We start from the raw sequence: 26,932 nt of genomic DNA, 5'->3' as shown, positions 1-26,932 counted from the left end.
TATTGTTAGTTATAAGTCCAATCTCATTCTGCTTTAACCAAATTTGGTTGATGATAACAATAATAATACAGAGAAAGGATAAGACAAAAGATTAACTGAAATTAACACTAATTAAAGCGAGATTAAGGTTGAACTTAGTACTCTAAAATGAGCGAGACGCAGATTAGGGAGAGAACAAAGTGGCATAAATTTCCAAAAACACTTGAACAATGACACTGTGGTGTTGAAGAGAGTTTAAAGAAAGAAAACACTGAAGAAGCTTTTGTAGCTCAGCCGCTGCAAATATCTGTCTCTCAACAATCATCTCCACCATTGACGTCCTAAAATCCTCATAAGGATCCTCTGACTTCTTCACCACCGCAAAACTCTCCCCCTTGGAAGACTCCGAGGAGAAGCTTCTAGAAGAAAAGAGTGTATCTCTATCATCACTCTCTTCTTCTTCGTCCTCGCTGCAAGACCAGCACCAAGACCCATTTGACTTAAAACGTGAGGCGAGGAGAGAATCAGAAGCGAACTGAGATGATCTTTGCTTCCTCCTTGTCTTGATGTTCTTCTTTGAGTCTCTAAACGAACGGCTTCCTTCGTAGAAAGGGTTTGGTGGGAACGCAGAGAACGTGTTAGGCTTAGGTTTGTGACGGTCCACGCGAGTCTTGGCTTTAGGTTCGGTAAGGAAGAATCTGTCGGAAGACGTTGTTTGGCTAGCAACAGCAGAAGTGTCGACCACGTCGTGTAGGTCTCGTGGTCGGCAAGAGCTTAGAGATGACCGGACTATTCTTGGAACCCTGAGCCTCATTCTTTTCTCCATGTTAGAGAATATCGATGTAGAGAGAGATAGAGAAAATGACTATTGAACAAGATGTATTAAAGGAGGAGTGTCATAATATAAAGACTTTTGAGGGAAGGAGATATAGTAAATTCTCTGTTATTTTTTATTTCTTGTTTTGGTTTGTATATTTCGTAATATTAATGATAATTTAATGATTACAACTTTTTACGTTTACTACATTCTCAAATTTCTTTTGTCTTTTCTTTGTCGTCTTTAACTTAAACTATTGGAATAGCTGACACCAAAAACATACCGTTGGAATTTCCTTCTTGCTCTTTTCTTTTTGTTTTTATTTTGCGTATATACACTTGAGGACTTCTCGTTTTTAAAACTCATATAAAAATGTTTTTAGTTTTGAAAATTTTGACATAAATTGTGTTTTGTAATGTTTGTCATCTTGTAGAAGTCAGTTCTGTTTAGCTTTTCGAAATCCTTACAATCAGTCATTTTAAAAGTTTTTGTAGTATGTAACAAGATAAAGTTCTCTTTAATTAGTTTTCAATTTGAGTTTTGTTATTTTGTATTTTTAATCATTTCATTATTTTTTAATATAGTTCATTACAATACATTTTATGATTTTTGTGTATGTTAAAAGAAATTAAGTGAACACAATAACCATTCATACGTTAAAGTATCAAAAATACAATTTTTTTGACATTTCCAATTGAGACTTCCTCACCAGAGTTCATGCATCGGTTATTGAATCTAGCTTGAGTGTGATCATTTTATTCAAAAAGGTAATGAAATTCGAATTAAATGATTGAAAATGAAAATTATGCAGAAAGGTGGTGCACGACGATCACTAAAAGTCAAAGTATGTTGAGCAAGTTAGATGTTGCTATTTTAAAAAATAAAGAAATTTGACTTTTAAAACAAAAAGGAGAAACATTTACCAATAAACCAAAAGTCGCTAGCAATATTTATTTTCACAAAAAGTGCCTAACATTCCTTCTATTCGCCATGTCTTTGGGTCTCTAGGCTGTTATGCACCTTGCTTTAACTAATTAAATGAAATCGAAAACATTCAAACATCACTACAACAAATTAGATATATAGACAATACAATTCTTTGCTATATTTATTAATATTTCTGTGGATTGAGACGTTACTAATATTTGTACAACCAAAATGTTGTAGCTATGTTTCGTTGCAAACAACATCAAACATTCACATGATCTCCTAAACTTTCCTTGTGCATTTTGCTGCTGTCATTCATTGGAAGTTGTATGGATTAAAAAATGTAACTATTTGCATGTTTCCATTTATATCGATGCATGAAGATACTATCGGTACCATATAACAATTTAAACAAATGAATGTTAGTCTTTGGGGGTTGAACCACATTGTTTAAGAATTTTTGCTCCAACACCAGTTTAGCTGCCACTTCGAGTCTTCCAAATATGAACTTCAGGGGTATTATCTTAACACTTCCATTGATTAAGGAACTTTCAAACCATTTAATTTTGAATGTTTTTGGTAAAAATTTTTTTTTGTCAAACGGTTTCTCATCTCGCATCTCCCTCTGTTAAATCAAGTCTCCCTTCCTCTCTTCTCGGTTCGAATTGGTTCTTCTTCTTTTTTTTTTCTCTAAACTCCTATTTATAAATTTAAGAAAACCCTCTGACAAAAAGAATTTATTATAACAAGAATTTGTTTTGTTCATGTTGAAGAATAAAAAGAAAAGAAAACAGTATGATTTAATTTAGCTTTTAGAGCTGACTTCTTTAATGCAATTTTAAGGACACTGAATTCTCTTTAATGCAGGAAAATGGCCTGATGTTTGGGAAGTGAATGCGTATTGGCTCAGTCTAATTTCCCTTTTTACCTAAAAGTAAGTTTCGTGTGTGGTGGCCGCCTGGCCGGTAGGGGACCATATCAGCCTCGTCACGTCCTATATTGAGCTAAGCATGGTTCCAGGCCACTATTTGAATTTCAAATCCATACTATTCTAGAGTTCTATAGTAATACTAATAACGTATGTAGGATGCATTTCAAATTAGGAAGATAGTTCATTCAATCTAAAAGTTTTTAAGTCCTTCGGACGTAATTTTCTATTTTTATCAGGGTTTTATAAATAAATTATAATGACCAAAGTAATGAATGTAAACAGTAAATTCTTCATCATTTCTTAAAATTTACATCATGGAATTTCTTTTAGAGTGATTTTCACGCAGGGTCACTTTGTGACTTTTAATTACATGATAAGTCACTTGTTGCTACTAGGGTACTTTTAAGTGGTTGTTTACTTTCTTATCCCTAACTAAAGTGTAACCATAATAAGTAACTGGTTTCTTTTCTTTTCTTTTGTTTTTAATTTTTAAAAAAATTGAAACATAAAGCATACTCTTTTCGTCTTTGTCCCTCTGCCTTTTCTCCTCCGAATATCCATGGTGACTGATTCATCCTAACGCAATTTATCCAAATTTAAGATTGAGTTCTTTGGCTTTTCAAATGTTGCTTCAAAAATCAAAATCTCAAAAAATGTTGCTTCACAATTGTATCGTCCTCTTCGTCTCTCCCCCCCACCACGAATGCAGTTTGATTCGCTTCTCCTTCGCCGCAACAGCACCACCGTGAACGCCGCCACGTCCATGTTAGACACGAAATCACTCCGACCAAGCTTCCTCCTTCGTTCTCTATAACTCACTTCCACCACTGCCATGACCTTCTCCTTGGTGGCTACATGCTCAGATCGTCTTAAATCCTCCTCGCGGTGGTCGTCATGCTCGGGACCGGAACTGCAAGCTTTCAGCAAAGACTGTCCAGGCTCAGTATCTGGGATCGAGAGACCCAGTGGCCAATTTCCTATTTTTCACATTAGGTCCCTCGTATTTGTATATCTTCTATTTTGACCCTTAAATTTATAAATGTGCAAGATTAACCTTCGAATTTGCATCAAAACTTTTATTTGTATTCTTCATCCCCCAGTTTTATGCAATTATGGATGCAAATGAAATATTAACATCTGAATGCAAACTGGAAGGATAAAAATAAGGTAAATGAGATGCATAAAAACACTTAAATGATGACATATCAATGAGTAGTAACAACACATGTTTTTTTTGTGGTTTGAATTGTGTGTTTGTGGTTTGATGTTGAAAACGATAAGCAAAATAGACGATTTGTAGAGGACACAGAAGAATGACATCTAAAAATGCATCCAAAATGGCTTAAATGAACAAAATATAAAAGCTTAAACTCATTTACAATGATGAGATATCAAAATACAAAGTTGAAGGTAAGTGTCGATTTCTTGTGCACGGTGTTGTAATGATATCCATATATAATCATATTAATAACATCCACGTGTACACATGTCGGTGTTGTAATAATATCCATATATGATCATATTAATAACATCCACGTGTACACATGTGTTCATGCACAACTTATTCAGTGATAGACATGATAACTTCATACATGTCATTTGACAAAATGAACCAATGTCATCTTTTAATATCAGCTATATGTATGACGTTTTGTGTATATTTATATGTATAAGATCAGGTGTACACAAAAAATACATTATCCACATGTACAACGACTCATATATACATCATTTAACTTGTACATATTTGCAAATTAAAATATTTTTACAATAAAAATATTGTCCATATGTACAAATAAATTTTATTGTCTACATGTACAATAATTCTCTTGTACACCAAATAAATTTTAACATACATTTATCAATTTTGAATATCAATTAAAACCATATACCATAAATATGAGTAATTCATTTGTGTGATTAATATGAAACCGTCTTATTGGGATTCACTTGTTAGGATTTTATTTTACAGTTTTTTCACCAAACATTAACAGCACATGAAATCAAATAAATCTAGGCAGTAGGCAGTGCAGTGGTTAAACTACCGCTTGGTCTCGCGTTCGAAGTACATTCAGCGTCTTTTTTTTGTCTTTTTTTTTGTTTTTTCTTATTTTCTTTAACGAAGGGTATAAAGGTAATTTTGACATCGTCTTCTTCATTTAGGGTTTCTGCAACTGAAAACAGAGCCGCCACATACATTCACCATCATTTCGAACATCTTCCATATATTTTAACTCAAAACCTACAAATCTCGTAAGATTAATTCTTACCAAGTGAAAACGAGCAAAAAACAATTTTTTCCCCAAAATTTCGGAATTTTCATCCAATTATAACCAAATCGCTATGGTTAATAGACCTCCCAACAAAAGAATCCCTTTTCTTCATTCACCAACACCGTCCATATTCGAAGGCTCTGAGAATTCGAAATCTATGTTTTCACGACTACCATATAACCCACCACCATCTCTTACTAATGACTCGTTATTTATTTACTAGCTTCATCGTTGGAAATCCACCCGTATTTTTGACCCGTAACTCCCAACACCGAAATAATCAACATTGTCTACTCAAATTGTTAAAAGCTGGTTGACGATTTGAGAGAGAGAGAGAGAGAGACTATCAGTTCATTTTTCAAAAAAATGTAACTAGATTAGTTAGGAGACAACAATAAGTTAAGAAAAAGTGTCTCAAGAGTGAAAAGTGTCTTAGAGTGTAATAAAAAGATGAAATGTGACCTATAATGTAAATGTTTCTTTCTTTTATCCATAGTTCTTTCTTATTCTTCTAATTTTAAGAAATTATAAAAAAAAAACATTTCTTATCAAATTTAGAAAGAATTAATAAGTAACAAATACTTTTTCCATTCTTAGTGTTATTTTTAATGGTCATTAGTAAGATCATTTTTCATTTTTAGTGTTTTAATGGTCATTAGTTAAAGCATAGATAAAGTCTTTCGAAAATGATTTCCTATAACAAAATTGCCAGCTGTAGAATTGTAAAAGTGAAACTACATTCTGTGACTGTAAATGGCAGTAAAAAGCTACCAAAAAGTCAAATGGGCTACGCAGGCAAAATTTTAATGGACCCAGGCACGGCTATATGTTAGGCTGATCGATTAGACCCAGATGCCCTTCTCCGCCTACGCCTCTTTTGCCTGATTCTCCCATATGCTTAGCAGCACTATAGCTCCTACATCACAAGCCATCAAATCAAATTGAAAGCCGGCAAAGTTTGAGACCATACTTGGGAAACAAGAATCCTATGTTATCATGCAATAAAAAGTTAAAGCAGACTTGGAGAGATACTGAAAAAAGCTGGCAATGTTATCACTGGCTGCAACACCAGCAGGTACTATCCAGCGAGTAGCAACAAGAAATGACATGTCAATCTGTGAATTGAGAGCAAAGTATTATACTTCTTAATCCCTCCAAAATTGATTAGAAAAAAACAAGAAGATAACATGAATTACCTCGTCAGTCGTCCCTATGGAAAAGGCCTCCCATATACTTACTCCTGGAAGAACTAAGCTCACCTTCATCCTTAGCTGATATCCAACGTGCATGTCTTGTATTATCCACTGTATTATTTAAGCCTCGACTTAAATCAATGCCAAGATAGCCGGGCAACCTAACGGTTCCTTCCTCTGACGTGTAAGTTATTACCCTTTAGTCCCCCCATACTTCAAATCTGGAGTCACTCTGACAGATTAGCTCCTTTCCGATCACAGAAGAGTATGTTGAAAAATTCACATCAGTTCTTCGAGAAGGCAGCTGGTTCTCATCTGTGGCTACTGGGTGAATATCTCTTCGAAAATTTCGAGACATGTACAAGGTCTTTGGTATTTGAAATGGAAAAATCTAGCATTTTCTTCAGGAGCCAATAGCAGTTGGTGACCATGTGGCTACTGTCCAGGCAATTTGTGTCACTACCATAAACACCAACTCTGCCATCACCCTATCTCCAGAAGCCCAAGAACAGCAGGGTCTTCCTGTAAACAGAGTAGCATTATCACCAAAAGAAAATGGACGGCACAATAAGAAGCAGAGTGAAGTGGTGTCTCATTACCTTCAAGGACCCAGTTTGTAGTAGATTCTGTGTAGCGCCACTCTCAGAGCTACCAGCAGGAAACCTAGCTATGTTCGTTCCAGAAGCGAAACCTTCAAACACTAGTCCTATCTGAAATCACTGTGGTGTGTTATCATCACTTTCTCTAAATAGTGGTACCTTGATGTTACGGAAATGGGGATGATCAGCTCTTATCCCAGTATTAAATATGGCCATTTTGACATTAGCACCAGTATACCCTTTTCTTCCAGAGAACATCTATCTGCTCCAAACTGAGTCAATTTTAAACCGACAGGTTGGTTCATTTTAAGAGAACAAACCGACTGGTTTAAATTGTTTTGGTAGTGGAATCGATTTGGTTCGGTACAACCCGAATTTTGTTTGTTTTTCAGTTCAATAAATTTCGGTTTGGTCTTATTTAATTGTTCGAGTCGAGTTATTAGAATTGTATGGTTTGATATGGTTCGGGCTGTTTCTTCGCCAACTTGTGTGTTTGTCCTTTTGTCGTCACCGGAAGCCTCCGTTTTAAATCATCGAGTCAAAGGTCGTCAAAGAGAAGAAGATCAAATACAGCCACTTCACTCGGATCGTAGGCTTCTTCCTTTCTCTTCGACTCCATTATCCTTTCTACTTCAAGGTTTGTTGAGTTTCTTTCCCTTTTTAGTAACTTCCCGACAAAAGATATATTGTATTACCAATTCGCACGCAACTTAAAAAAGTTTCAGTTAACAGTGACTTGACCAACGACCCTTTTTTCTTGATTGTGTCGGTAGGATAAGTTTCTGAAGTTAAAGACACGAACTTGACTGTTTTGTCGGTTTAGAATCTGTGTGAATTCCTCCTCTCATGGAGATTAGATCTGAGCTCCGAAAACTTTCCCGAAGTGGAAAGCCGACATGGGCTGTTCTGGTTGCGATTCTGGCTCTTACTCATATCTTGCTGCTACTTTCATACGGAAGATATCTGTTGCCTGATGGCAGAAGACTCAAACTGCCCAACGAGCACAATGCGTTGCTGACTCCATCGCAAAACGGTCTTCTCAGGAACACACTTGCGGTTAACGTCTCTGCGGCTCCTACAGGGTTGTTGGAGACTAATGGCTCTGGTCTACGGAATGAGACAGAGGATGATGAAGGGTTTGTTGACATTGTTGATTTTGAGAGCTTTGAAGATGTGAATGATAGTGTCATCGTCAAAGAAGTGGCTGGAAGCAATGCAAGTGACAATCTTTTTCCTTCAGAGAAAATTGTGATGCAAAATGTGTCTTTGCAAAGTCAGAAGAACTCTGGAGGCTCCGCCATAGCTGCTCCTGTTTTGGAAAATAGTTCCTTGCTTGTTACTAAGAAAGTGAGTAAGAAGAAGAAGAAGATGCGGTGTGATCTTCCACCAAAAACTGTGACCCCAATAGATGAGATGAATCGGATTTTAACAAGGCACCGTAGATCCTCACGCGCAATGGTACGTCCTTCTAGTTTCTTTGTATACCCTATGGAACTTTTAATTATCATGTACTTGAGAAAATACTGCTTCTTCCAATGTAGCGACCGCGTTGGTCTTCTAGGAGAGATGAGGAGATGCTGGCTGCAAGAAAGGAGATAGAGAATGCTCCTCTTGTAACAATTGATCGAGAACTCTACCCTCCAATATTCCGTAATGTTTCCATGTTTAAGAGGTAATGGTATACGTTTATGAGTTCTCTTAATGTCGTTAGTCCTATATAGATGAAATAATATGATCTGTTTGGTTCATAAATCTGAATTTTTGGTAGTGTTGTCCTATAAAAGGTAATCTTGACATATTCGATTCAGTTATATACCTCAGGAGTTACGAACTTATGGAACGGCTACTCAAAGTTTATGTATATAAGGAAGGAAGCCGCCCCATTTTCCACACTCCAATACTGAAGGGATTGTATGCATCAGAGGGATGGTTCATGAAGTTGATGGAAGGAAACAAGCGTTACACTGTGAAGGACCCAAGAAGGGCTAACTTGTACTATATGCCATTTAGTGCACGGATGCTAGAATACACGCTGTACGTGCGTAACTCTCACAACCGAACCAACTTACGCCAGTTTCTTAAGGAATACACTGAGCACATCAGTTCCAAGTACCCTTTCTTCAATAGAACCGGTGGAGCTGATCATTTTCTTGTCGCCTGTCATGATTGGGTATGCACCTCCTTCAGTTCTTCTATGATTGAACTAGTTATTTCGCCATTGAGTAATTATATTGAAATGCGGGTTCAGTTTCTTCGGTTAGTTTGGGGTCGGAATCCGGTTAGTTCGGGTCGGTCCAAATCTCTTCGAAGTGAACTGAAATAAAATTTGGTTCGGTTTTTGGTTAGTTCGGTTTCAAAATCGGTTAAATTTTTTGTTTAAATTGAATAAAATTCGCAAAATTTTGGGTATGTTCGGTTATTTCGGCTCGGATTTTGGTTAGTTCGGTTTGAAATTTTTGTTTAAACTGGTATTTTAGTAATTTTATTTTTGAAAACCGAACTAACCAATTACTAGGCCTAAATATTCACCATGTTGAATTTGCCTTCACTAACCAGGCACCATATGAGACGAGGCACCACATGGAGCATTGCATTAAAGCTCTATGCAATGCAGACGTAACCGCAGGCTTCAAGATTGGAAGAGACATCTCACTCCCTGAAACATATGTCCGAGCAGCCAAAAATCCGCTTCGTGATTTAGGTGGAAAACCTCCCTCTCAGAGGCGGATCCTTGCTTTCTACGCCGGAAGCATGCACGGTTACTTGCGCACCATTCTACTACAGCACTGGAAAGACAAAGACCCGGACATGAGAATCTACGGTCGAATGCCACTCGGGGTGGCGAGCAAGATGAACTACATAGAGCAGATGAAAAGCAGCAAGTACTGCCTTTGTCCTAAAGGGTACGAGGTGAACAGCCCGAGGGTGGTTGAGTCTATTTTCTACGAGTGTGTCCCTGTGATTATATCAGACAACTTTGTGCCGCCTTTCTTTGAGGTTCTTGATTGGAGTGCCTTCTCGGTCATTGTTGCGGAGAAAGACATCCCGAGGTTGAAAGAAATTTTGATGTCTATACCGGAAGAGAAGTACGTAAAGATGCAAATGGCGGTGAGGAAGGCGCAAAGGCATTTTCTGTGGCATGCAAAACCGGAGAGATATGATCTGTTTCATATGGTGTTGCATTCTATTTGGTATAACAGAGTGTTCCAAGTAAAACGTAGATGATATGCGTATACGGTGATGTGTTAGTGTTCTTATGTACTTGTCTAAGTCTCTTGTGTGAGTAGGAATAGCTACAATGCTGACTCTCTACCTTTGTAAATATGGATTGTATTACAAGATGTATGTTTCTATGCTAATAAAATGGTTATAATGTGTATGTTTCAGTCTCTTTTGGTTTGAAGATGTATCATGTGTGTCTCTATGTTAACAAAATGGTTACAACTTACAACTTGGTAACTTACAGGAGGTGTATGTTTTAGTCTCCGTTGGTGTGAACTTTAGCTTTTGAGTTCGGCTTAACTTGATTTTGATTCGAAGGGAAACAAACACGCATAAGCTCATGGGCCTGCTTATCCAGCGCCTGTCTATGGGCTTTCGGCCCAAAATAAAAGTCGAGCTGTCTATGGGCTTTCGGCCCAAAATAAAACGTCGACGTTTCGGTGTAAGAGCAAATCGTTTAGACCAGTTTCTCCCACAAAGCTCGTCGTCGTCGTCGTTGGGAGGCTGAACCAAAAAGCCATGAGCAGTGAAAAGGAAGAGCAACCATCAATGGAGATCGACGATTCGGACAATGTTCTCGATCTCACTAGCTGCCAGCTCCACACTCTCGATGCGATCGAGTTACCACCGACTCTAATTGAGCTGGACCTTACGGCGAACCGTTTATCAGAATTAGACTCGAGGATCGCTCAGCTCTCTGCGCTCAAGAAGCTTTCTCTTCGCCAGAACCTAATCGACGATTCCGCCGTCGAGCCTTTGTCTCGCTGGGACGCCTTATCCGATCTCGAGGTGATCTCTCCACTCTCTAATCGTGTTGAAATGAATCGGCATTTACAATCCGTGACACCCTACGATTGATGCAGGAGCTGATTCTCAGAGACAACAAGCTAGCAAAGGTTCCAGATACTGCCATATTCTCAAAGCTTTTGGTTTTCGACGTATCTTTCAATGAGATCACTTCGCTGCAAGGGTTATCAAAGGCCTCTAGCACGCTCAAGGAGCTCTACGTGTCTAAGAACGAAGTTAACAAGATTATGGAGATTGAACACTTGCACGACTTGCAGATTCTTGAACTCGGTTCTAATAGATTACGGGTTTGTTTTGTTCTGTTCTGTTCCACCTCATTTGGTGTTTTCTAATCGCTTTATAAGGATTCAGCAATGAAAAATTGAGAGTCTTGGTGTTTCAGGTGATGGAGAATATGGAGAACTTCACTAAATTAGATGAACTGTGGCTTGGAAGAAACCGTATCAAAGTTGTGAACCTGTGTGGGCTCACATGTATTAAAAAGATTAGCTTGCAGAGTAATCGATTGACTTCTATGAAAGGATTTGAGGTGTGCATTGTTTTACCTTTCTGCAGATACTCATTAACATTTTATTCTTCTGATGTGTTGAAAAAATATGTTCTCAGGACTGTGTAGCTCTTGAAGAGTTATATTTGAGCCATAATGGTATCTCGAAAATGGAAGGCTTGAGTGCTTTGGTTAACCTGCGGGTATTGGACGTCTCGAACAACAAGCTCACATCCGTTGATGATATTCAGACCCTCACAAAGTACTTAAAATTTCTATTGCCTTAGACCTATTTTTTTGTGTTTTGTTGTTCTCCATCTTGACTTGACATTAATTTTATAGGTTGGAAGATTTATGGCTTAATGACAACCAGATAGAATCACTTGAAGCAATCACAGAAGCTGTTACAGGCTCAAAGGAGAAACTCACCACTATCTACCTTGAAAATAACCCTTGTGTAAGTTCAACTATACATCAAGGTTTTTCAGTCTCTGGTCATGCATCATCGTAGGATTTCATATCTTCGTTTTGCTTTTTGATATGGCATGTCAATTTAGTGATCCCATTGCTTGTCTTGTTCAGTGTGCATCGTAATATAGATAAATCATTTAATGTATGCATCAAGGAACATAAGTTGAGCATCGCAACATGGCTGTAGATATCTGCATCCGTTTATTCATTTATTTAGTTGAGACCCAATATCTTCTTTAGATTATAATTTCTCTGGCTGGGAAATTGTGGAAGTTATTCATTTCACTTTGGATCTATCCATGTAGCGATGTCTAGTTAAAAAGTATTATTAATTGTGTATTGTCTTATCTCTTGTCAGGCCAAGTCTGCTGATTACGTTGCTGTGCTGAGACAAATCTTCCCAAATGTGGAGCAAATAGATTCTAACTTATTTGCTTGAAGATAGATATTCCTCGTTTTATGAGAGGCTGCTTCCTCATTAGTTGAAAAGATTTCAGAGCATGGGCATTGAATCTAAGAAATCAGGTGATATCTCGAAATATATATGTGGTCGGCTGTTTATCATGAAGAAGTGCAAAGGAGCAAGTCAAATCGTTGTCTTTATCGATATTTTGTCAAAAGGACTCTCGTGTTCCCTTGCAAGCAGTGTTTGGTATGTTTGTAAGGCTGAGGTTTGTCTTTGTTTCACCTGACACTATCTTGTTTTTTGGTTTCGTGTGTGATTGTTGTTAAGCACTGAAAAGTTGCTATGTTGAGATTTTACTGCCTTTTGGTTATTATTGTCAACTCTGTTCTTTCATCAATACTGTGAAGTTGATTAACCAGAACAAATTCCTGGAAAAGAAAACGATCATTCATAGGTCTTGAATCTTGATACATTTTTAATCACATTTTGTAGAAGAGCTATCTTTCTTAACGTTTCATATGTACGTATACCTAAATAACCATGGAAAGATAGTATAGATAACAGTTATCACTTATCACACACTTCCCAAAATACAGTACTTTCCAGACTAAACCGATTTGATTCGAATTCTAATTTTGTACCGGTCTGCAAAGTCAAGTACGGTTTGGTATGGTTTGATTTTTAACTTTACATCACGCGATTAGAAAAAAAAACAGGGAGCTTTAGATGAATGTAGCGAATAAAAAGTTGACAAGTGTAAAATCCACGAAGGCGCGCCAGTAGTTTACTACCGCAAAGCTGTAATTCCTGCGAGTGAGATTGCTTCGAAAAACCCTTCCCGAGTCTTCGTCCTCCTCCTCCTTCAAAGTCGTCTCTCTCTCTCTCTATCTCTAGAGCCGGAGAGCTCACATTCTCAGCGTAAGAAAAATGGCGACTCTAGAGAGTCCACCTCCCGGAACGTCGTCGTCTGCGATGAGGAATGCTTTCGGGACCGTTCTCTCAGCTCTGATCCTCCTCCTCATTGGTGTCCTCGCTTTCTCGATCCGACTCTTCTCTGTGAGTTCACTCACCCTCTCTCTTCTCCTTTTATTTATTTCAAATGCTCAACTCTAGATCCGATTGAACTACTTTAGATCCGACTATTCTCGATCCGATCTCATTATAATGCTGCGATTGATCGGTGTAGCTTCTTCTCTCCCTTACTCTGTGTCTAGTGAAGCTGCAAATGTTGTTCCTTGATAGCTACCCCAGTGGAGATATTAACTGCTTTAGCTTTCGAGATTTAGCTTTGAATTGAGAGAATGCTTTGGGATGAGACTTATTCTTATTTGAATTTAGCAATCTTGTAGTTATTCAATGTTTGATTTTTCTTTGTTGGTAACGTTCATTGACTTATTTTCAGGTGATAAAGTATGAAAGTGTGATTCATGAATTTGATCCTTACTTCAATTACAGAGTCACTCAGGTTCCCCTCTCTTTTCTTTTTTCCAAAAAAAATTAGTTTGTGCTTTGTGAGAAGCTCTCCTATTAATTTATCAGGTTCCGGTCCTTTTTTTATTTGTTGTTTGTTTCAGTTCTTATCGAAGAATGGAATATACGAGTTCTGGAATTGGTTTGATGATCGGACCTGGTAATTCCAGGACCAGAAAGCTAGACTCTTGGTCTATCTTCAGTAGCATTATACTCATCTTCTTTCCTTTTTTTTATAGGTATCCTCTTGGCCGTGTTATTGGAGGAACTGTTTACCCTGGTTTAACATTGACTGCTGGAACCATCTGGTGGTGAGTGTAGTTTCACCGAAATCAGCAATTATTTGACACACACACATGTATATCTGTTTATAATTTTGATATTATCCATCTGCCTCAGGGCCTTGAATGCAATAAACATTCCTCTGTCAGTAGAGACTGTTTGTGTCTTCACTGCACCTGTATTTTCAGCTTTCGCATCCTGGGCGACTTACCTTTTGACCAAGGTTTGTCTTTTGTCTAATATTTTTGTTTTTATTATATTCCAGAACCATTTGATTCAACATTACCTATTTTGTCTTTTAACAGGAAGTTAAGGGCTCCGGTGCAGGACTAGCAGCTGCTGCTCTTTTGGCCATGGTAATTTATTCAACATACGTTAAATTTTATTCAATTGATGTCTCGGAAGAGTCTGAACATTAACACATTAAGTTCCCTTAAACATTATGGCTGTGAATTCTTAAAAGAATCTAACAAATTTGTTCAAGAAGGTCATGCCTATGAATTTTAATAGGTTAGTGCTTGGTGCATCGTTTAGTGGAATCTGCAACAAACGTATATAGATGCGATTCTTTGTAATGTTAGTTTTTTTAACTAAATAATTATATTTGCAGGTTCCCTCATATATATCCCGATCTGTTGCTGGAAGCTACGACAATGAAGCTGTTGCTATATTTGCTTTGATCTTCACTTTCTATCTTTACATAAAGGTTAGGGTTTTCTCCAATGCATGTAGAGTTTGTTTTGATTTTTCACCCTAAACCCATTTAACAACTAACACCAAGCATTCTCTTGTAAATTTCGATTTCTTATTCAACAGTTCCTAAAATTATTTTTTTTGGTTGACTTTATGCAGACACTAAATACAGGTTCCCTGTTTTATGCTACACTGAATGCCATTGCATACTTCTACATGGTACGACTTGGATAACTCCCCATTTTACTCTTTACTATTCTCTGCTCAACTTTCACATCTTTTTTTACCTTCATCATTTAGGTATGTTCTTGGGGAGGTTACACCTTCATTATCAATCTGATACCAATGCATGTGCTTCTGTGCATTGTAACTGGCCGATACTCTCCTCGACTGTACATTGCCTATGCTCCTTTGGTATGTTCCTCCTTCTAGTAACAGATAAAAATATTATAACAAGCCTTTCTCTGTGTGTTTCCTTGAAAAGTTTGAATGTACAAGTAAGAGTCATGCATGCTATTTTTTACTTTCCAGCATTGGACTCTAGCTATTTGTTATTTCAAAACTTTTTTTATAGGTGCACAACAAATTAAACTGATAAAATGATTAAAATATATAATAAACACAACTGCTTTTAAGCCTTTAAGGTGTCTTGAACTGTCCGCTTGTGGCTAGTATAGGAACCTCCGTAAGGATTCATATAGTTTTCAGAAATGTGGATAACTTTAATTCGTGTTATTGAGAAATTAGTTGTCTCTACGTTGAAGTGGCTGTATATAAGATACTGAATATTAACTGGAATGAGACTATTCTGAAAGCTATTGACACCAATTATGTATGCAGGTTGTGCTGGGTACGCTGTTAGCTGCCTTGGTACCTGTTGTTGGCTTCAATGCGGTTTTGACATCTGAACATTTTGCCTCATTTTTGGTGAGTTCTTTTTCCATGCCCTATTTTTCACGCACGCCTCTTATTTTAATGTTTAGTTTACTCTTTCTAAATTTGAGTTTTAAACCAACCAAGGATCAGTACTCTCGGTGCTTAGTTTTCTGGATGCGAGATTATATATGCTGTCGATTTTCCTAGCCTAGAAATTTGAGGCCTCTTTGAAATTTCAAGTTTGTCTTGTGAGATATTTTCATTGCTGAACACCATACAACTAACTGTACGAAGTACAGTTTATTGGGATGGATATGTTGGATTTAAGCTTTATGTTTGTGCAATTGACTGTATATTATACTACCTTTTCTCTTAAATTACTTCTACTTTTTAAATTATTTTGCCTGTAACTTATGCAGGTTTTCATCATCATCCACGTAGTAGCACTCGTATACTATATCAAAGGCATTCTTTCTCCCAAAATGTTCAAAGTTGCTGTGACACTTGTTGTGTCCATCGGCCTGTAAGCTTGCTTATACTGTTATTCTTTGACATGTCTACGATTACCACACCCTGATAAGAGGAGTATATCTGCATTTGATCTAACTGTAGTACAGATGGAATAACCTCTATATTTCCTGGATTATGTGTCATGGGATAAAAAGTTTCTTTGCTCCATTATATTTGCAGGGTTGTGTGTCTCATAGTTGTGGCAGTTCTTGTGGCACTGGTAGCTTCAAGTCCAACAGGAGGATGGAGTGGTAGGAGTTTGAGTCTACTTGATCCGTGAGTGGTTCTAGTTTTCAATCTTTATTTCTCCTAGCGATCAAATTTATTGGCAAATTTCGAGTATGCCATTGTCCACGGTTCAGGAATTCTGCTCTATGATTCTTATTTTGCCTGCAGCATATCTGACCCTCCCTTTTTCTTTCTTGGTTTATTTATCTATCATGTAACAGAACTTATGCAAGCAAGTATATTCCAATTATTGCAAGTGTCAGTGAGCATCAACCTCCAACTTGGCCGTCCTATTTCATGGACATCAATGTTTTGGCTTTCTTGGTCCCTGCTGGCATCATTGTGCGTTAAACGTTTATTATAGTTAGATTTTGTACGGAAGAAAATGACTGTATCAGTAGAGTTAGTGTTGATTCTTTTCTCTTTTCTTGGTAGGCGTGCTTTTCGCCTCTATCTGATGCGAGCTCTTTCGTGGTCCTGTATATTGTGATGTCCGTATACTTCTCCGGAGTTATGGTGAGTTGCCTGTCTACGAATTACAATTTCATCTTTCCCTTGCCGGAGTTATTCACCTGTCTTCCTTGATTTGTTAGGTTCGTCTTATGCTTGTGCTTGCTCCAGCAGCATGCATCATGTCTGGAATTGCGCTCTCTCAAGCTTTTGATGTTTTCACGGCTTCCATCAAATACCAGTTAGGTCGATCGGCTAATTCCAAAGATGATGTTAGTATGCTTCTCTCTCTACTTTATTCGCTCTGATGAATCATCTGTCCTACCCAAGTTCTGTTCACAAAATGGTTTGTGTTTCGACTGTTAGGCAGAGGACAACACTTCTACTAACAATGCCCCAAAAGATGATTCATCTTCTGGCAAGACTGACAAGGGTGAAGAAGTTGCAAAAGAACGGTCGTCAAAGAAAGGCAAGAAGAAAGAGAGAGAACCTGCTGACAAACCTTCTGTTAAGTCCAAGATTGCGAAGAAAAGGGCTCTTGTTTTGCCTCTTGAAGCCTCTATAGTTGCGCTTCTTCTCCTTATAATGTTGGGTGCTTTCTATGTGGTATGCAGACTTTCTTCTAGTTGTTAGTTTTAATCTCATCTTCTATAGTTAGTTGAGACGACAAAGTACAAATGATAAGACTTTCAAATGCATACGTTTCTCTTTTTTTTTTTGTAGATTCATTGTGTTTGGGCAGCTGCAGAAGCATACTCAGCTCCATCAATAGTTTTGACATCTCAATCGCGTGATGGCCTACACGTCTTTGATGATTTTAGAGAGTCTTACGCATGGTTAAGCCATAATACTGACGTGGATGACAAAGTAAGTCAGTATTTAGATCCTAGTAAGCTTGCTTTGTTAAAGGTATAAGCTGTCTTTGATATATGAAGTCGCCTGAGTTTGGTGTGCGAAAACAAAATCATGTAGGTGGCATCATGGTGGGACTATGGTTATCAGACGACAGCTATGGCTAACAGAACTGTTATTGTTGACAACAACACCTGGAACAATACTCACATTGCAACTGTTGGCACTGCAATGTCATCTCCAGAAAAGGCGGCGTGGGAAATCTTCAACTCCTTGGATGTGAAATACGTTCTTGTCGTCTTTGGTGGTATGCTTTTTTGGCTCGTGACATTGTTATCATGTGTTTTATCTCTGAAGTGTATCTTCTGATGAGACAATCAATTCTCAGGTCTTATTGGCTACCCAAGTGATGATATTAACAAGTTTCTGTGGATGGTTCGTATTGGAGGCGGCGTCTTTCCTCATATAAAGGAAGCTGATTATCTGGTACTTTTATTTTTTTTCTTTTGTCATTCCGTTTTAACTACAAGTTGTAATGGCTCAAAATGTTTGAAGACTTTGAATCTGAACCTGGCTACCTATTAATTTCTTTGCAAAGAGAGATGGCAATTACCGGATTGATTCTGAGGCCACGCCAACAATGTTGAACTGCCTTATGTACAAGCTATCTTACTACAGGTACGAAGCTTTCCTGTAAGTATAAGCTTGAACTCTGTTACCAAGGCTCAGTTTTTCTGTTTTTCTTTTTCGCTTCAGGTTTGTAGAGACGGATGGCAAAGGTTATGATCGGGTCAGGCGGACGGAGATCGGGAAGAAAAATTTCAAGCTCACACATTTCGAAGAGGTGAGCTTTAAATTCTTTACCACAAACAAGCCCGTGGCACATTGATTCCAATTAGATTCTTGTAAATGTGATTGGGTTTTGTCATGTCAGGTTTTCACGAGTCACCATTGGATGGTTCGTATATACAAGCTGAAACCTCAGAAGAACAGGATTCGTGGTAGAGCAAAGAAACTGAAACTGGTAAGCAACTCTGGGACATACTTATTATAGATGTCGATATATATGAATCTGGAAGCTAAGAGAATGTGTCACGACTAATGATACTGAGACTTCATTTTTTATTTTTTTATTTTTTTTGAGACTACATTTGTTAAATTTAAGGCTTTTGTTTTGTTTCCAGAAAACAAGCTCTGGATTGGACTCGAAAGCAGCGAAGAAGAATCCGTGGATCTAGAAACCCCTAGAAATTTTTAATGTTGGATGGTGAGTTATATGTTAACTCTTATTAGGTCACTCTTTTATCCTCAGAGGAAGTTGTTGCAGACGCAGTCAAGTTTCTGATGTTAGGATTCGTAAAACTTTTGTAGACTTGGGAGTTTTATGTTTATTGTGGAGATTTACAAATTCAGGTGGCCAGATCGAATCCCAATCCAACAAAATAAAAACTCAAAAATAGCTTCAGATTGACTTCTTAAATATTCATTTAAAGAATTATTGATGTGATCTACATATTTACGCAAAGATCCAAATTCTCAACTAGACTTCAAAGTTAAAACACTCGAGACTAGATTTTCATTAGGAGTGGAAGCACCGTAGCCTATTGGTTAAGGTTTAAAGGCTTTTACACTCAGGTCTGGGGTTCAAATCTCAGACTATGCAAAATTTATTACAGATTACAGGAAATTCAGGTTTCAAGTCCCGGAGAGAGCGGTTTATTAAACAATTATGCAGTTAGGCGTAGGTCTTCATAAGGCAGCGTTAAAAAAAAAAAGATTTTCATTAGGAAAACATCGATCTACATATCTATCAAAGAAACATATATATTTACCACACAAACAACGCAAAGATCTTTTACGTGAAGCCTCTTCATTATCATTTAACGTGTTATAAATATCTGACAATAAAAACATTTGAAGCTGCATGGATTTTGTTCTTCGTGCATGGCCCCCCGAGTTGTGGTGAGCACCATATATCTCAAACACCTGGGCTCTTAATATCTATCTCGATGTGCCATCCTGACTTTTACTCTCCACATGACTTGTACCAACGTCTTTGCGCTTGCGATTTGTACTTAGATGTGGGATAGTATCGGTTAACCAATCTGATCCAGTTGTCATATTTTATAATTTGAAATGTGAAATGTAGTATTGGTTGGTGGAATACATATAGAGTCTATACATATTTATCTGTTTTGCTCATAACTGGCACACGATAGGGTCGCATTATCCTCTTTTTTTCTATTACTGACAAAATGTCAAAACTTGGCATAATTTTATATGGGTTGACGAAAAAGTGGTCAACTAATTGTTTTTTGAAGAAAAAAAACATTTGTATTTTACTTTTACTTCGAAAAACCTGTCCATAACATGAAATGGTTATCAGAACACTAGGTACCCGTTGGTTTTGTATTATGATCCGTTTAGTATTATTGCTTGAATAATTAAACACAATTTTTTTTTTTACTAGTACTATAGTATCTATTTTTAGATCTTGATTTCACAAGATGGGGAAGAAAATTAAATTAACAACTATAGAAGCGTAGGTACGTGACCTGTAAAACAGCATGCTTCAGCGTTATAGGGGGATGGACATGGTTCCAATGGAAAAGCACGTCTCTTTGAGAGAAAAAGCATGAACTGAACACACAAACTTTTTTTACGTCGGTTAAAATTTATTAAAATGCTTAAAGCCTATATAGTGCATGCCGCCAATATATAGCTAGCATTGAAATGCTATATTAAATATTTTAGCTTTTGTTTTTCACCAAGTAAAGGCTAATCTTCAAAAATAAAACATGTTAACATTATGATTAGCTACCAACTAATAATTGTACCTCTTGGGCATTTTTCTATAGCATATGTTTTGGAAGCTACTTTTGTTTATATAAAATGGAAATACTATAAATATATATATATATATATACTCTTTCGATTTCAAAATAAGTATTGTTTTAGAGTTAACTTTTTAATTGTAAGAAGATTATCATTTCACATCTTAACATTTTACCCCAGAAAAGTTGTCATTTAATTTCACATTTCAGTGCAATTTTACATACCCTTTTACCCCAAAACTGTAATATTGTATTCAAGTTATTTAAAATAACTCTTTTTCAAAAAGAGTTATTTAATATAACTAGGGATGCATTAAACAAAGGTACATCATCATGGTTTTAAAAACTAGCAAGTACGAATATAACATATTTTCTAAAACAGAGAGGAAATCTAAGACTAACAAATATATAAAATTCAAATATATGCAGCCACTATAAAAGTCTAACCTTTGCAGATAGAACCCAAAAATGTCAACATCTATTTTTAACTTTTGTCAACAGCTATCTTGGGACAGCGGCAATGCATCATCAATGATCGTAAAAATATGTAATTGTTTTTTTTAGTTTGCTCGTATAATATACACATACATGTACGGCTGTTCGAGGACAAAGAAAATATCAAGTGACACTCTATAGAATGACAGGTTTTATTGAGACAAATTCAAATCTATATAACAAGTAACAGTGACTCGAAGAAACAAAAAGCTCATAACGGCTCTTCGTTGATAACAAAATATATTACGTAGTAGTTGTCGACTTGTCGTTGATAGCAAAACTCCTAATATCTTTCATCTGTCTCTAAAGTGGGTTATTTACTCTAGAAGTTCTGTTGTTTTCGTTCTTCCAAATGGTATTTCATGAAGAGGAGAACAAATAGAAAGATGAATATAATCTTTTTATTTCTTTTTTTCCTAGGAAAAATGGCATGAACATATCATGAATTCAGAAACTGATGAGAAGACGTATCACATTAGGATACACGTATATATCTATAAACATATATCTAGATGACTATATCCTAATAGATTAACGATACCTATGTGACTATGTCTTGTTTTCGTTTTGTTATTTTTCTTTTTGTACTAAACTACGTATTCAAACATAAATATATTCACTTGTATAGTTTGAGAAGCAAAATTTGTGCTTGCATGTTGAAACTATAATTTGTATTAAAAAGCTTACTCTTTCGTTTTTCAATTTAGAGGAATAAATTACTTTGTTAATTTGACTTTATAAGTAATTAAATACAGGCTAGTACTATTATTAAGTATTTCAAACAATGTAATCGACAACACTGTTTGGCGTTTATGGGTTCGTTCACTGTTGGAGAAATCTTCATGCAAATGAGAAACAAACACGTTAAGCCTCGAAGTGATGATGTGATTCTGATGCGTAAGTTAGAATTTTGTGTACCAGACTTGGTCCGAAGCCAAAAAAGAACAAACCCCACGACGTACTTAGCCAGGTGTGGCTATTTTATGGTAGAACGAGTTAAGGGAGGTTTCACTTAACTACCGCAATTTTTTTAATTGTCGTTTGTACCAATTGATTGGTAAATAACTTTCAAGAGTCGTTGATATAAAGTTGAATATTCTCATCTGGGTTCTTAATGATTTATGATTTATTTTCAACGATGACAAGTTAGTGACATTGATTATAATGTTCATGAAATATGTGAATAAGATAAAGTGTGAAAAAGTCTAAAACGCGAGTGTTTTCCCTATAATTAAGGAGTACATATTCTTGAGGTGATGAGGATAAGTACTCGAAGTATGATTAAGGATCTTGGAGTTAGCTACGGTAAGTTTGATTCGTTAGGCCAGCACTCATATGATATGCAAAGTGCTCCCCACGCCATGTAGTGTGGTAGCAATATTATAGCGTTTCAGGGTAATTTGAAAGTAGTCGGATCCGTTAATTTCTTCGAATGTTTACATGCAGGATCGAACCCAAACACCTTTAGAACTATTCTAAGGGGCAAAGAAATAAACCTAAGTTTGATAATACATCATGCCCTAATTTTCTATGTGTCACAAAAGGATTCATCTACACTAAATTATAATTAAGTATATCTTTGAAATGACAAAAGGGTAATTTAAGATTCATGATCATTTAATCACATATATCATCTAGTTTAAAATATCCACCTTTTAAGATGATATATATATAAACATTTCAGTTTAACTTTAATTTAATTTAATATGCACTAGTAAAAATTACTCTAGATTTATTTTGTTTGTGGTGAAAGATATTAATAAATTTTGTCATCTGAAACAAATAAATTAAAGCATTCGAGAACCGTAGATAAAACGAAGATTTGAAAAGGAAATGCACAAAAAATAACTTTGAATTTATCTCATATATAACACATTCTCATTAAATTTTAGTAAGAAAAAAAAAGATTATTTATAGATAAACATTTGTAAGAGAGGTTCTAATGATCTTATGGCTGCAGCTGGTACCCATTTTTGGAATAGAATTATATGGAATACTCAAATGGAGTAGAATGATCATTCCATATATTACAAAAAATATATATATAAAGCAAAATATTCCATTGAAATTTTGATAAAGAATAAATGGAATGAATATATTATATTTTTCTACTATATTCTATTCATTTGATTCCATTCCTTAGGTTTACCATTTACAGTCTATATATATCTCACTTGATAAAATCTTATCTTTAATTCTTTCTTTTCTTATATATTTTTATTTTAGTATATATCTATAAAATATCTACCAATGAAATTGCTCTTATGAAATATGTGTCTCTCTCTAAAGCTTTTTCACTTTTAAAAGATAAACTAAAACTTAATTGTTTAGCTGAATTACAGACAAATGTGCCCATTTTATTTCTTTGATAAACTTTTTGTTTCCTAGACATGCTATAGATACTTTAAAAATAAATCCAAAGTCAATCCTTTAAAATATTTATTTGACTTTTATATGGACTACAATAAAACCCAAGATCATATTAGATATCTTACCTTCTGTCACTGACAACGTGACAGTCATTAGCCATTAGGTATACTAGTGTGTGTGTATATATAACCGGATAAGCTATGCTTTCGACATCGGCAAATAATCTTATCTACTAATATTCTAAAATCTGTCATTGTGTTTCATTCCAAAGAGTATAATGGAAACCACCAACATCACCAGTCAAACAAATCTTCTATCGAAGATAGACCTAGAAAAGCAAAACCCTACCAAAACTTTCCCACCAATCTCTGAGCTTAAAGCTGAGGCAAAGTCTCTCTTCTCCTTAGCCTTTCCCACTATCCTGGCCGCGCTCATCCTCTACGCTCGCTCGGCCATCTCCATGCTCTTCCTCGGCCATATCGGTGAACTAGAGCTCGCTGGTGGCTCCTTGGCTATTGCCTTCGCCAACATCACTGGATACTCAGTTCTCGCAGGCCTTGCACTTGGCATGGACCCACTTTGCTCTCAAGCCTTTGGAGCGGGCAAGCCAAAACTCCTCTCACTAACTCTTCAAAGAACCGTGCTGTTCTTGCTCACAAGTTCGCTTGTGATCGTCACCTTATGGCTCAACTTGGGAAAGATCATGATCTCTCTCCATCAAGATCCAAGTATCTCATCGTTGGCTCAAACGTATATTCTTTGCTCTATTCCTGACTTGCTCACCAACTCTTTTCTTCATCCTCTTCGTATATACCTTAGAGCACAAGGTATCACAAGCCCGTTAACGATCGCAACCCTAGCCGGCACCATCTTCCACATACCCATCAACTTTCTCCTCGTCTCATACTTCGGGTTAGGTTTCGTCGGTGTTTCAATGGCTGCAGCCGCTTCAAATCTCTTCGTTGTTGTGTTCCTTGTGGTCCACGTTTGGGTCAAAGGTCTACACGAGCCAACGTGGACTTCCCCTAGCTCAGAATGTTTCAAAGACTGGGCCCCACTGATCAGTCTCGCGATACCTAGCTGCGTGGGGGTATGCTTAGAGTGGTGGTGGTACGAGATAATGACCGTTCTTTGTGGTTTACTCGTAAACCCTAAAACGCCAGTTGCAGCAATGGGTATTCTCATCCAAACGACGTCGTTGCTTTACATTTTCCCATCGTCCCTAGGGTTCGCTGTGTCCACTCGCGTAGGTAACGAACTAGGATCAAACCGCCCCAAAACGGCTAGGTTATCAGCCATCATAGCCGTTTCCTTCGCCGGAGTAATGGGTATGACTGCGTCAGCGTTTGCTTGGGGAGTAAGCGACGTATGGGGAATGATCTTCACAAACGACATGGACATCATCAAGTTAACAGCAGCGGCGCTGCCTATTCTCGGGCTCTGCGAGCTCGGGAACTGCCCGCAAACTGTAGGTTGCGGTGTCGTTAGAGGCACCGCACGGCCGTCCAAAGCGGCCAACATAAACCTAGGAGCGTTTTACCTCGTTGGGACGCCTGTAGCGGTCGGGCTAACGTTTTGGGCCTCGTATGGATTTTGTGGGCTTTGGATAGGTCTTTTCGCGGCTCAGATATGTTGTGCTGCTATGATGCTTTATGTTGTGGCTACTACAGATTGGGAGGGAGAAGCCAAGAGAGCTAGAAAGCTAACGTGCAGTGAAGGCGTCGATGTGGTGATTTCAGCGCAAGGTAACGGTGATGACCTTACGGAACCATTCGTTTACGTTGTCACGGTCGCTGCTGACTAGCACTAATCGAATGCTTTGGGTTATTTTATTCTTTTTTTTTTTTACTTGGAATGATCGGTTCCATTTGGGGTGTGTGTTTTGAGAACTTTTAAATCTATTCATATTTATCATCCCATGTAACTTTGCCATATTTACTTGTATTGTATGCTATTTTAGAAGAAAAAAAAATATGTGTAACCGGCTAGTTAATAAAACCCGAATAAAAATTCAAAACTCGAACAACTCTTATTATATATGTGTGTCGCTTTGTATTTTAATCTTGTTTATATTATATGTGTGTTACTTTTTCAAAGTATACATTGTAAAAATTTACTGTTGTTCTTTTAGCTCACTAATCAAGTATTTGAGAACTTTTCTAATAAATCTTTTAAAACAATAGTACACATAAAATATTTAAACTATTAAATCACCAAATGATTTTTGATAAAGGATACTAGATGCAAATAAATTGTGTAACGCTCCAACTGCTTATGTCTATGGGTCTCTATATCTTTCCTTCTTGCTAATGCCCCTAAATGGATTTCAATTATCCATCCATATTAAAATATGCATGCAGACATTTTGCCATCTTTTTTTCAATCTCACAATGTTATAACACTATTTCACAATCTTCTTTTTTAATCTCTCTCTCTATAACCTGAACTTATTCATGAAAATTTGACATTTAATTTATATCATTTAAATTTTGGAGTAAATTTTGCCCATCTTCCTCTCAAACTCCGTCATGAATTTTATTTATATATTTTAAAATGACTTTTTGACACAATAATTATGCTAATTTTTTGTAAGGACATAAGGTCGATTTTACTTAAATAATTTATAGTTCACCTCAGATGGACAGTCATATGTCTATTATTTTGAATACTATTTGAGTTTCATGGTTACACGACCAACTTTTTTTTTCTTTTTTTTTTTGAGCAACACAAGACCAACTCATCATGTTCTTTGTAGAATTTGTAAATAAAATATAAATAAATAAACAAGCATTGATGGAAACCACAGTTCACGAGAAGAGTATTGTCATACCAGAAGGCAGAAGCCAACAAGAAAGGAAATAAGAGTGAGTCACGGGCACTGAAAGACAACATCAATTGATAGAATAAAATTGACACCTTAGTTTAATTGTGTATAAAACTTTTCGGTTTTGTACATTAGAATTTAAATCTGCACCTCTCAGTGGACTCATCACCAGCTTTATCCTTGCAATATATAAATGTTTTCGGATGGTGGCAGCTATGCAAACAACGGAAGAGAATATAGTCCACAGCGACGTATTTAACTTCTTAAGTTTTTACTGGAATAGTGATAATTTTATTGAGAAACTAGAGTGAAATAGCACTATTTAAAAAAAAAAGTGGAAATTATAAGAAATAAATAATCTTACAAAAAGTTAGAAAACTGTTACTGTTTTACAAAAAAAACAATATAAGGAAAAATCATATATTTTGTAATAGTTAGATAATTATAATCATTTTTGTTTACATCTGAAACTAATTAAAATAAAGAAATGTTTAAATATATCTAATCTGAGTCATCTTCCAATTTAGTTTCCAATTATTAAACCGATGAGATTGAAACTAAGGTGATGATTGTTTTGCTAGTTTTTAGATTTTGGTTTTTGGTTTTTGGTTTTTAGATTTTACCTTTTTGTTTTTGGTTTTTGTTTTTGCAGACGATTTTAGTTTTTTCAAAAACACGAATGTTGATTTTAGATTCTGGTTTTTGGTTTTTAAGTTTTTTTTAAAAATTTTAATTTTCTGTATATTTATCCTTTTTAAAGTTTTGATTAGTAATTTATTTAATTTAAGAAGTTGTCTATTATTTTTTAAACTTGACTTAACTTTACATAAAACTAGTTTTAATTATTAGTTTTATTTTATTGACAAGTTTTTTTTTTAAAATGTTATCTACAAAGTATTATTTTGGTCATAAAGTCTTATAGTTTATAAACATCAA

The 26,932-nt window shown here is 36.3% G+C and overlaps 5 protein-coding genes across 8 annotated transcripts; 4 read left to right on the top strand and 1 right to left on the bottom strand.

Moving 5' to 3' along the window:
- Positions 1–26: 26 nt before the first annotated feature.
- Positions 27–20,251, bottom strand: LOC103845733 (transcription repressor OFP8). Of its 3 annotated transcripts, XM_033282732.1 has the most exons (5): positions 20,242–20,251; positions 16,744–16,747; positions 6,720–6,768; positions 6,124–6,642; positions 27–6,042 (listed from the first exon to the last, which is right to left on the bottom strand). In XM_033282732.1, exon 5 carries the CDS (start codon positions 803–805, stop codon positions 164–166), a length of 642 nt encoding a protein of 213 aa, XP_033138623.1. In that variant the 5' UTR covers positions 806–6,042; positions 6,124–6,642; positions 6,720–6,768; positions 16,744–16,747; positions 20,242–20,251; the 3' UTR covers positions 27–163. The 3 variants fall into 3 exon arrangements, with proteins under 3 accessions (XP_033138623.1, XP_033138624.1, XP_033138622.1); XM_033282733.1 differs by lacking the exons at positions 16,744–16,747; positions 20,242–20,251 and having other exon boundaries at positions 27–5,843; positions 5,960–6,042; positions 6,720–6,884; XM_033282731.1 differs by lacking the exons at positions 16,744–16,747; positions 20,242–20,251 and having other exon boundaries at positions 6,720–6,884.
- On the top strand, positions 7,180–10,098 carry LOC103845730 (probable glycosyltransferase At3g07620). Its single transcript, XM_009122616.3, has 5 exons — positions 7,180–7,356; positions 7,493–8,177; positions 8,261–8,391; positions 8,541–8,889; positions 9,276–10,098. Exons 2-5 carry the CDS (start codon positions 7,566–7,568, stop codon positions 9,942–9,944), a joined length of 1,761 nt encoding a protein of 586 aa, XP_009120864.1. The 5' UTR covers positions 7,180–7,356; positions 7,493–7,565; the 3' UTR covers positions 9,945–10,098.
- LOC103845731 (protein phosphatase 1 regulatory inhibitor subunit PPP1R7 homolog) lies at positions 10,418–12,527 on the top strand. Its single transcript, XM_009122617.3, has 6 exons — positions 10,418–10,730; positions 10,805–11,035; positions 11,131–11,277; positions 11,355–11,497; positions 11,578–11,692; positions 12,065–12,527. The coding sequence occupies exons 1-6, from the start codon at positions 10,461–10,463 to the stop codon at positions 12,143–12,145; spliced, it is 987 nt and encodes a 328-aa protein (XP_009120865.2). The 5' UTR covers positions 10,418–10,460; the 3' UTR covers positions 12,146–12,527.
- On the top strand, positions 12,902–18,938 carry LOC103845732 (dolichyl-diphosphooligosaccharide--protein glycosyltransferase subunit STT3A). 2 transcript variants are annotated; one of them, XM_033282703.1, is made up of 24 exons: positions 13,040–13,168; positions 13,515–13,577; positions 13,687–13,742; positions 13,822–13,893; positions 13,982–14,087; positions 14,170–14,220; positions 14,475–14,570; positions 14,717–14,776; positions 14,858–14,971; positions 15,398–15,484; positions 15,853–15,956; positions 16,124–16,219; positions 16,393–16,513; positions 16,607–16,687; positions 16,765–16,893; positions 16,988–17,227; positions 17,345–17,488; positions 17,594–17,780; positions 17,862–17,959; positions 18,072–18,151; positions 18,230–18,317; positions 18,408–18,497; positions 18,658–18,745; positions 18,792–18,938. In XM_033282703.1, exons 1-23 carry the CDS (start codon positions 13,040–13,042, stop codon positions 18,709–18,711), a joined length of 2,346 nt encoding a protein of 781 aa, XP_033138594.1. In that variant the 3' UTR covers positions 18,712–18,745; positions 18,792–18,938. The 2 variants fall into 2 exon arrangements, with proteins under 2 accessions (XP_009120866.1, XP_033138594.1); XM_009122618.3 differs by having other exon boundaries at positions 12,902–13,168; positions 18,658–18,938.
- On the top strand, positions 19,155–26,405 carry LOC103845729 (protein DETOXIFICATION 52). The gene has a single exon (XM_033282712.1). It carries the CDS (start codon positions 23,450–23,452, stop codon positions 24,974–24,976), a length of 1,527 nt encoding a protein of 508 aa, XP_033138603.1. The 5' UTR covers positions 19,155–23,449; the 3' UTR covers positions 24,977–26,405.
- The last annotated feature ends 527 nt before the right edge of the window (positions 26,406–26,932 follow it).

Source organism: Brassica rapa, chromosome A10 (genome assembly GCF_000309985.2).
Source record: "Brassica rapa cultivar Chiifu-401-42 chromosome A10, CAAS_Brap_v3.01, whole genome shotgun sequence".
NCBI classification, from domain to species: Eukaryota; Viridiplantae; Streptophyta; class Magnoliopsida; order Brassicales; family Brassicaceae; genus Brassica; species Brassica rapa.
Note: the sequence above shows the minus strand (reverse complement) of the source record. Positions and strands in the feature narration are given on the sequence as shown.

Excerpts from the sequence above, each read along its gene's own strand:
- LOC103845733 (XM_033282732.1), bottom strand. The coding sequence starts at position 805 with ATGGAGAAAAGAATGAGGCTCAGGGTTCCAAGAATAGTCCGGTCATCT.
- LOC103845730 (XM_009122616.3), top strand. The coding sequence starts at position 7,566 with ATGGAGATTAGATCTGAGCTCCGAAAACTTTCCCGAAGTGGAAAGCCG. Across the intron at positions 8,392-8,540 it reads AATGTTTCCATGTTTAAGAG|GAGTTACGAACTTATGGAAC; the intron begins GTAATGGTATAC and ends TATATACCTCAG. Across the intron at positions 8,890-9,275 it reads TTGTCGCCTGTCATGATTGG|GCACCATATGAGACGAGGCA; the intron begins GTATGCACCTCC and ends TTCACTAACCAG.
- LOC103845731 (XM_009122617.3), top strand. The coding sequence starts at position 10,461 with ATGAGCAGTGAAAAGGAAGAGCAACCATCAATGGAGATCGACGATTCG. Across the intron at positions 10,731-10,804 it reads ACGCCTTATCCGATCTCGAG|GAGCTGATTCTCAGAGACAA; the intron begins GTGATCTCTCCA and ends CGATTGATGCAG. Across the intron at positions 11,036-11,130 it reads TCGGTTCTAATAGATTACGG|GTGATGGAGAATATGGAGAA; the intron begins GTTTGTTTTGTT and ends TTGGTGTTTCAG.
- LOC103845732 (XM_009122618.3), top strand. The coding sequence starts at position 13,040 with ATGGCGACTCTAGAGAGTCCACCTCCCGGAACGTCGTCGTCTGCGATG. Across the intron at positions 13,169-13,514 it reads TCTCGATCCGACTCTTCTCT|GTGATAAAGTATGAAAGTGT; the intron begins GTGAGTTCACTC and ends ACTTATTTTCAG. Across the intron at positions 15,957-16,123 it reads CTTGTTGTGTCCATCGGCCT|GGTTGTGTGTCTCATAGTTG; the intron begins GTAAGCTTGCTT and ends TTATATTTGCAG.
- LOC103845729 (XM_033282712.1), top strand. The coding sequence starts at position 23,450 with ATGGAAACCACCAACATCACCAGTCAAACAAATCTTCTATCGAAGATA.